The 10081-nt window shown below is 35.8% G+C and overlaps 1 protein-coding gene across 1 annotated transcript; it reads left to right on the plus strand.

The window, feature by feature from the left end:
- Positions 1-6341: 6341 nt before the first annotated feature.
- On the plus strand, positions 6342-10081 carry LOC133696114 (glutamate receptor 2.8-like). The gene is made up of 5 exons (XM_062118165.1): positions 6342-6760; positions 6848-8097; positions 8244-8550; positions 8672-9069; positions 9538-10081. Exons 1-5 carry the CDS (start codon positions 6496-6498, stop codon positions 9910-9912), a joined length of 2595 nt encoding a protein of 864 aa, XP_061974149.1. The 5' UTR covers positions 6342-6495; the 3' UTR covers positions 9913-10081.

Raw genomic sequence — 10081 nt, forward strand, 5'->3', positions numbered from 1 at the left:
CATAATTGAGTCTTGCACTATCCATGAATGTTTTAGGCCTATGTCTTAGCTTTCTAGCCATATAAACCAAATTGAAATCCAAGATCTACAGCTTCAGATATGTTCTAATGATTGAACAATGTTCCAATTTGGACAGAACAAGCATCTCTTTTCTAAGCTTAACCCTCTCTTTGTCTTCTCAATTTCAATAGTTAAACTCATCAATCAATCCTTTGATTCATGTGATAGGTCTGCATTTAAGATGAACATTTACCATAAATTAAAGGTATCTTATAGTATCAAACTTGTTATTATAAAACATGCTTTAGTTAAGGAGTTATTGATACTTCAAGTGCAAAATGATGATATAAAACCTTGCTAAAAATGCACTTTTAAGTACTAATCATCGTGGATTGATGGTGTTTTCACTGGAGGTTGTGCAAAAATCCCTTTTTCCATTTTTGGAGCTCAGCACTTGTTCAAGCAGATGTGTAAGTCTAGCTACTTCGCCTTTGATGCTCTCAATTTCATTTTGATAATGGGCTCCAATTAAGCTCTTTATTTATTTTCCATCTTTCAAGTGTAGCAAATCTTAGGTTGGGGACCTATGTTTCAACCTGGCAACATGCATGATAAATGTATGAGTATGTTTCTATATGATGAGTTCGCCCTTCTAGGGTTGACACATGGTCGCACCCTTGTATGATGATACAAGAATTTTGATTATTGCTCTACAACAAAAATTTCTAGTGGTGGAGGTGGCTAACGGTGGTTGTCAGGTGGTGTGCTTGTAGTGGAGCAACTGTTGCGGTGGAGAAGGGAGTTCTTCCTCTGTGTTTGCAGGGAGTATAAGAAGAAGAAGGAAGAAGAGAGGAAGAGGAGAAGGAGGAGGAGAGGGCGGTGGACCTGCGGTGGCTTCAAGGCGGTGCTGTTGGTGGTTGCTGACCGGTGGAGTTGCTGTGGTGGGCGACGATGGCTCTTCTCCTCTCTATGCAGAGGTATGAGCCTCTGTTTTTTTTATTTTTTGCTGTTGATCGATACTCCCTTCTCTATCTTTTTGTTTGCTAAGTCTGTTTTCGATGCAATCTTCTCAGTGGCAGTGGAGAGGAAGAACAATGATGGTTCTCCTTTTTCCTTCCTTCTTCCTCTATAATTTTCTCTCCCATCCCTCTATTTTTTTCATTCTTTTCAAAATATTTTCCCCCTGGTATCTATTGTTTGCTCCCTGTTTTCTCAAAAAAATTCCCCCTGGTTTCCTTTTTCTCTCCTCCCCTCTCTTGTGTCGCTCGTTCCCTTGTATTTATAGGCAGTCGGGGAGAGGTTCACCGTACCTTGTCCAAGCACAAGGCATGGTGGTTGGGGCATGGTTCTTTTGCTTTTCATCATGGTGGGGGGCATGGGTCTCCTGTTTGTCCATTAATGAAGGTATGGGTTGTGTCAATAGTTAGGCAAGTGGGGAGGTAAAGAAGGAGAAGTTGAGCGGCAAAAGGAGATTTAAATCTTCTTCTTCCTTGCCTCTATATGTGCAGGGAAGAAGAAGAACAATGTCATTCAAAATGGCAATGTTTCATTTTATTTTTTGAAGCAAAAGAAATGTAATTGGGAAGAACCTAAAAATGGGTTATGACAACCTTGACGTCATACATATAGAAAAGAACGTGTTTGAGAACATTTTCAACACCATCATGGATGTGAAGGGGAAAACAAAGGACAACATCAAGGCTAGATTGTATATAACTTTGTTCTGTAACCTTAAAAATATGGAGTTGGTTTGGGATGGGTCACGGGTCGCAAAACCAAGAGCAAGCTTTGTATTAGAGAAAAATGCACAACAACTAGTCTACAAATGGCTTAAGAGTTTGCGTTTTCCTGATGGATATGCCTCGAATATATCAAGGTTGGTTAAAATGGAGGAATGCATATTGTATGGAATGAAGAGTCATGATCACCACGTGTTTATGCAAACACTCATTCCATTAGCTTATCATGATTTGTTGCCACAAGGGATATGAGATGCACTCACGGAGATCAATCATTTCTTTAGAGATATATGCTTTAGCAAGTTGAATGTTGATCACATTGAGAGGCTTGAAACAAATATCATCGAGACACTATGCAAATTTGAGATGATATTCTCTCCATCATTTTTTGACTCAATGGAGCATCTCCCCATACATTTATCGTTCGAGGCAAAAGTTAGAGGACCAGTCCAGTATAGATGGATGTATCCATTCGAATGGTTAGATATTATAGTTGCAATGTAATTCATATATAAAAGTATTTTCTTTTTTTTTCTTAATTGAAATTATATGATTAATTCATGCAGGTACTTGTTTAATCTTAAGAAAAAGGTTAAGAACAAGGTGCATGTTGAGGCTTCGATATGTGAAGCCTATATTGTTAAGGAGATCTTAACATTTATCTTGTACTATTTCGAACCTCATTTGAGAACGAGAATCAATTGCGTTCCACATCATGATGATGGTGGTGAAGTGCCTTCCAGTGGGAACTTATCAATATTCTCCAATCCTAGACGACCCACACCTAAAAAGGTCGTAAAGGGAAGATATTTGTTAGAAATAGAGTTCAGACAAGCACACAATTATGTTCTATTTAATTGTGATGAGCTGAGACCTTTTATTCAGTAAGTATATGTACTACTAATTAAATTTTGTTAAGAATGTACTATTTATATATTGCAATATCATAAACTCATATAATTTGGAACAACATTGCAGGCAACATCGATAATATTGACTGCCCAATAACGCACGACTGACCGAATCTCAAATCTTTCAATTACAATATGAACAATTACCGACGAACGATGCGAATTCCAAAGGGCAGGTAATTAATGCTTCTTTGACCGCGTGCACTTGCCGACGGACTACGAAAATGATGGAGGGTAATTAAAAAAATTTAGTGCGAAATTCATAATTTGCAGATGGATTTTTAAAAATTCACTGACGGAATAATTAAAAATAAAATTATTTAAATTGACCGTTGGGGATTTCATCGGTAAAATTGCGGTATATATCCCAGTGACCGCCCCTTCAGTTCATTTTTCACCTGCTTCGTTTCAAAGCTTTAATTTTTTTTCCCTCTTATTTGCTTCAAAACTGTTATTTGTTGCTTGTAATCTCTAGTTCTATCTTCAACAAATTAAAATGTATGTATTTCCATTTAATATGCTTAATGATTTTATTTTTTTATATTTTCTTCTCTAGTTCTATTTTTTGTTGTGTTTTTTGTTTTGGTGTATTTTTATTAAGGTAAGCATTTTTCATTTCTAAAGTCTATAGTTCTTTTTTTTAATTTGTTGAATATATTTTATTGTTTGTATTGCCATAATAATTGAATACTGTTGAATTTTAATTGTTATTATAGAATTTAACTTGCAATTAGTAATTGAATATATAGGAATAAATTTAATTATTTTATCTCAATTTTACTCTATTATTGCATTATATGTGTTTAATTATTTCCATTAATTTTAATTGTTATTTGTATAGATGTTAGGTTATATATAAGATTTTTGAATGGGATTAATTGGTTGTGGCTATTGTCAATATTTGCAGGTTTAAAACTTTGGGTAGTCTCCAGTATAGGAGAGGTGTTGTCAATTTTTTTTTTTAAGAATCAAATTTAATTATGTAATTATTCGTATAAAATTGTGTAGAAGCGTGGAACGAAATCAATAGCTCATCACTCACATATGTTCGCAGCTAGTTCTTCTAGCAGTGAAGATGATATGTTCTTAGGTGTTGATCAAGAAGAGGCACCTGCGCTGACTTGCGATGCTATCTCTTCCAGCACGGTTTCATAGCGCAGAGACGGTGTGCCTTCACAACGGAATCAATTCACCCGCAAGTACGAGACACATTGGAAGGACAACCTTTCAATGTAAGTTTGTTTCGGTTTTAGTTTTTTTATTTAATTATAACATAATTTATGAACAACTAATCAATATTTCATTAATTTAATTTAAAAATTGGGTGTACGGGCTCTCCAATACTACGGTCGATAACTTGCGGGCGGCCCGTAGTGTCTCAACAGTTGGGAGCTCCTAATCAGTATCGAGCATCTAATCTGAGGAGATCGTGGCCTTGAAACAACACACGACTCATCTCACCGAAAAATATGAACAACTATCGGCGAATTATGAACAACACACGACTCATCTCGCCGAAAAATACGAGCAACTCTCGACGAATTATGAACAACTCCGCCAAATGGTCAAGAACATTACATCACAGAAGGATGATACATGTGTGCCCCCTTTTTGGCCGTATGGTCCTGGGAACAACCAGCCTTCTTCTCCTCCTCCAGCTCCACCATTGTTCTTGTTTAATTTATTTTTGAAAACACATTAAATTTGTAATGAATATTATTTAACTTTATTTTTTTATTTTTGATGTTTAATAAAATTTTATTTGCATAATTGGTTTTTTTACTATTAATTTATATAATTTTATATTATTTATTCTAAATAATTTTTTTAAAAAAATATATAAAAAACCCCACCAACAGAGTTACCGACAAAATGTCTCCGTCGGCATTTTACCGAGAGTTGAGAAATATTTACTAAAAATGCCACAATCACCGACGCCTTCACAAACGAATAAAGTCCGTCAGCATTTTATCGAGAGTTGAGAAATATTTACTGGATATACCATAATCACCGACGGAATATATCCGTCAATATATTCCCAGCGGGAATGTTTTTTTTTGCGCGCATTTTCTGTCTGAAAAACCATCAGTAATTTTTTTTTCCGATAGACTTAGCAGCGTAATGTGAGATTACCGATGAAAGACTTTCTATCAGTGATTTAGTCGATAAAAAATTACCAATAAAGTCTGAATCTCACACCGATGGATTTGATCCGTCAGGAAAACTGTGAATTCTCGTAGTGTGTATCACATGAACATGCTGCATTTGGAATAAACTGTACTGGAGAGTATCAATTCTATACTGTCTAAAAACCACACTATACTGCAACCTAGGACATTCTCAGATGTATATAAACCCAAAAGTTGGGACTTAATCTATCATATATAGATCCAAAAGTGTTGTTCTTTATTGACATGGAGAATTAAATGAGGAAGAGCATCCTCTACACATCTGATGAAGACTACTCCATTGGCCACTGTGTTCATCAATCACTATAACCATGTTTTTCTCATTTAATTTTTCGACATCGTAACTACTCTCTTATTAGTCTAGCAAATTAGTCTAACATGTCAATTAATCATTTCTTGACATTGGTTATTTGATTAATGTTACCTGTCATTCATTTCTTCCTCCCAACAAAAAAAACCTATAATTAAAAATTTAATCCCGAGTTAAGCCAACTAGCAGATTCGCAAATCAAGCAAAGAGCCAAAAGTTTGCACTTAACTTTAATAGGTTAAGAGAAAGAAAGATAGGTAAAAATGCTACGTAAATAAAGAAAATTAAATAAAAAAACAATAAAAAATAAATTACAAGAAAGTGATAAAAGAAAGGTTGTAAATTGCAAAAAACTTGTGGATAAGTTTTATATATGGAGCTAACTACCATTTCCAGCTACTAGATGATTTATTTATGATTTTATAAAGGTAGGATTTCACATGAATTTAAAATTCTAATTCTATATAAATTGTCTAAAACAAATAAAGACTATAGAATCTTAATTCTAATATAATTTATACTCTTTATTCGCGCATATTCTTAAATTCCTAGCTGTATATATTCTTGTTATACTCAATTGTTGACCACTAATATAAATCTAATAGTGAATAATTACTGTTTTTAATGAAATGACACATGGATACATGATTTTTTTATATAAATACTAGTTGAATCTTAATCAAAATCTCTTAAATTGTTTAATTAAATATTGTTTACATCCTTATTGTTTTTTCAATTAAGTTCTTTATTTGGATGAGAGGTGCAATACAAAATGTGTATTGAGTTGAGAAGGAAATATTTCATATCTTAGATGAGTCTTAAATAGTCAAAGCTTGGAAAAACGTAACTGGACATATACTAGAGTCGTGATTCTCTTTTCTGAAGAACTTGAAGCGTTTCAAGACTCGATGCGTGCAGATTCAGTCTTGCACTCCGACACGTATTTCCAAAGACTGTAGAAGTCTGGAGTGTAAATATCCATTACGAGGAAATTCTTGAATGGCTTTTTCGTAGCTGACAAATGAACTTCAACCATGTATTCTGTCTCGCGTATATATATATATATATACACACACATATATATAAACAGTTCTATTTTTAAAATGATGTTTCGTACGGTGTCAAAACTCGGCCACAAAAAATAGTAGGATATACTTGCACACAATATTTAATGAAATGATACAGAAAATGAATGAGAAATAAAGTCCAGATTATAACCCCTGAATAAAGGAGAAAAATCTTAAGGTTGAAAGTTGACGAAGTAAAATATAAATTGAGATCTCTAGGCTAACAAGTATGGAGGAAGAGAATCAGCTCTAGTACTTTGTTATTTCGTTAAGAATACAATGGGTACTTTGCCTCACGCCTTCTCGTTGTTCGCTCTAATTTTGCTCTTGACATCCGGTACAGGAGCCGATCAAAGCTCCAAGACACGGGCTATTTTCAAAGGAAGTACTGGAATAGGAGCTATTGTGGATACAAGTTCCCGTATTGGCAAAGAAGAAATAGTAGCGATGGAAGTTGCAAAGGAGGATTTCTATAGCTTCGGAAATCTAACATTTTTGCTTATAAATGACTCTCAAAAGGATACCATCCATGCAGCTCTTGAAGGTAACTATATGTTTTGCTTTTGAAATAAGTATCGTTTGCCTTAAATTAAGATAAATCCAAGCTCAGATCTGTGCTTTGCTTATACAGCTATGGATCTTATCGACACACGACAAGTACAAGCCATTATAGGACCACGGACATGGGAAGAGGTGCCATTAGTTGCTGAGATTGCCAGAGAAACACAGGTTCCAATTCTTTCTTTTGCTGACACAGCTCCAGAATGGGCAACTGAACGATGGCCTTCTCTACTTCAAGCTTCACCTGATAAGCGTGCTCAAATGAAAGCCGTAGCTGCTATTGTGCAATCATGGAACTGGCATCAGGTCATTGTGATATATGAAGATACAGATTCTTCAGCAAGGGTAGTCATACCACATCTACATGATGCCCTGAGAGAAGTTAATTCAGAAGTAAGCCAATTTGTAGCCTTCTCTCCTTTTGCTTCTTCTGATTCAATGTCCAAAGCGCTTGAGAAAATAAAAAACAAGCAGTACTGTAGAGTCTTTGTTGTTCATTTGTCCTTCAAATTGGCTGTGCGGTTATTTGAACTGGCAAAGAAAATGGAAATGATGAAAAAGGACTATGTATGGATCACAACAGATCCCTTTACAAGCCTTGTCCATTCCATCAATGCCTCTGTAATATCCTCAATGCAAGGAATTCTAGGAGTCCGGAGTTACTTCCCTAAAATAGGAAAGCATTTCGAGACTTTTAATCAAACATTTCGTACACGTTTTAGCAGAAAATATCCCCTGGAAGAAAAGAAAGAGCCTGGGATTTACGCCGTGCAAGCCTATGATGCTATGAGGACAATAGCTCTTGGATTAAATAAGACCGGAAGTAAAAGGGGAGGGAAAGAGTTGTTGGAAAACATTTTGGACGCAGACTTTCGTGGTTTATCAGGTAAAGTTAAATTCAAAAAGCAGAAAGTTGCTGCAGCAGAAATATTTGAGATCGTGAATGTAAGAGGAACGGGTTACAATGAACTCGGGTATTGGTCCAATGGATCAGGATTCTCGGAGAATATCCATGAAAATTATACTTATAACCCGTCGATGATTGATTTTGAGCAAGTGCATTGGCCAGGGGGGCCTAGGTATACTCCAAGAGGTTGGACTACACTGACAAGTGCTAAGCGATTTCGAATCGGAGTGGCTTCCTTGTCAGGTTACGAAGAATATGTGAAAGTGGAAAGTGATGATCGCTTGGGAACGAACTTCTCTGGTTTTTCAATCGAGGTCTTCAAAGCAACTACAGCAAGCATGCCATTCTTTCCATACGAGTTCCAATACTTCAATGGAAGTTACAAGGAACTTGTAAAGCAACTTCATCTAAAGGTCAGAGGCAGCTTGATAGAGTAAAATGATTGATTAAATTTTCATTAATTGATCTTGCATGCACGCATATTCTAAAAAAAAAGAAAAAAACATACTTTAGACTAATCATACTTTGTTGTACTTGGACTTTTTGCCCACAACTCCAGAACTTTGACGCAGTTGTTGGTGATGTGGAAATAGTTGCAAGCAGAAACCCATATGCAGAATTCACCTATCCATATACTGAAACAGGATTGGTGTTGATCGTCCCGGTCCGTTCGAGCAGTAAAGCATGGTCATTCATTAAACCATTCACCGCAACCATGTGGGTTTTAATCTCAGTGATTACAGTCTACAATGGTTTTGTTGTTTGGTGGATAGAGCGAAAGCATTGTGATGAACTACAAGGCTCCATCCCAAATCAAATTGGGATCATGATTTGGTTATCCTTCAACACTCTTTTCTCCTTGAATGGTAAATTAAAGTTTTTAGTTCCAATCAGTTTCCTTCTTTGATTTGAACTTTTGAAAATATATAACTAATCCTTTAACAAGCAATTAATTAACAATATCTTGCTGACAACAATTTGATTTAGGGCCAAAGCTTCATAGCAATCTATCAAGGATGTCAGGGGTGGTGTGGCTGTTTGTGGCTCTAATCATCATACAGACGTACACAGCCAACCTCACAAGCATGCTAACTGTACAGAGGCTTGAACCCACTATACCAACCGTTGAAGAACTATTAAATAGCAATAAAATGGTGGGCTATTGTACAGGTTCCTATATGGAAAGATATTTGACGGAAGTTTTAAAATTCAAGAACCAAAACATGCAGCATTTTCAGTCAGCAGAAAGTTATGTTAAAGGCTTCGAGGATAAGAAAATTTCTGCTGCCTTTCTTGGAACTCCCTTTGCCAAGATATTCCTTGCAAAATACTGCAATAGCTTCATCCAAATTGGACCACCGTACAAAATTGGAGGGTTTGGATTTGTAAGATCTCGCGCTCATATTTATTCACCTTTTCCGTTCATTAATAATTTTCCCGAAATTACTATTGCTAATTTACATTCTTACGGGCCAAACCAAAATATGCATGTAGGATTAGTTCTTGTAAAATTTGTATTAGGGCCAGAGGCTTTTTGTTGACTTTGTAGGTAGGCTGGACCACAAGTTACAAGGTGTTGAGTTTGACCAAAGGAAACTAACAATGAAGTCTTCGATTTTGAACAAAATTAGCAGGAGAGAGATGATCACTTAGATAGGTTCAATGAATCATTACGTATAAGTTGAATAAATTAGTAGGTTATGGTAAAAGACAAATGCCTAATCTTAGGCTTAGTTGCTTCGAAATACTAACATGTCCAAATATATATATATATATATATATATATATATATATATGAATTAAACATGAACTTAGTAGTGATTAAATTTTTACATGGTTAATTTGTTTACCAGGCGTTTCCGCGTGGATCTCCATTACTTGCTAGCATGAATGAGGCTCTACTGAATTTATCAGAAAAGGGAAAGCTACAAGAACTAGAGAAGACATGGATTACCCCACAAAAATGCCCGAAGATGCCAAGTGATAGTTCCAGCCTCGGTCCCAGTGGATTTCGAGAACTTTTCTTTATAACTGCATGCACAACAACAATTGCCTTCGTCATATACGTCTGTCGCACTAATTTGTTGAGGCATAAAAACATATGGGGAATTATCTCAGCTGTACTGAAACGGTGGCTCTCTTCGAGGAGGCACCTCACTAGTAGAAGAGTTGCCAACGTAGAAATTCCACCAAAAGCTTTTCCAGAGGCTCCAGTCTCGCTGGCTTGAATTTAATTAGCCATAGAAAGCCGTTGTTGTGAGGAGAAATCTAACAAAATTGATGAAGCTATGCAGATTTATACATTACTGTACATGTTGCTTGTGATTAGAATACAAATTAGCTAAAGGGATAATTATCGTGATTGTCATTTAGTTATGTGATTTTCACTTTCCCTCT

This window comes from Populus nigra, chromosome 1 (assembly GCF_951802175.1).
Source record: "Populus nigra chromosome 1, ddPopNigr1.1, whole genome shotgun sequence".
NCBI classification, from domain to species: Eukaryota; Viridiplantae; Streptophyta; class Magnoliopsida; order Malpighiales; family Salicaceae; genus Populus; species Populus nigra.

Coding starts and splice junctions, on each gene's coding strand:
- LOC133696114 (XM_062118165.1), top strand. CDS start 6,496: ATGGGTACTTTGCCTCACGCCTTCTCGTTGTTCGCTCTAATTTTGCTC. Junction 6,761..6,847: donor CATCCATGCAGCTCTTGAAG/GTAACTATATGT, acceptor TTGCTTATACAG/CTATGGATCTTATCGACACA. Junction 8,098..8,243: donor TAAAGCAACTTCATCTAAAG/GTCAGAGGCAGC, acceptor CCACAACTCCAG/AACTTTGACGCAGTTGTTGG.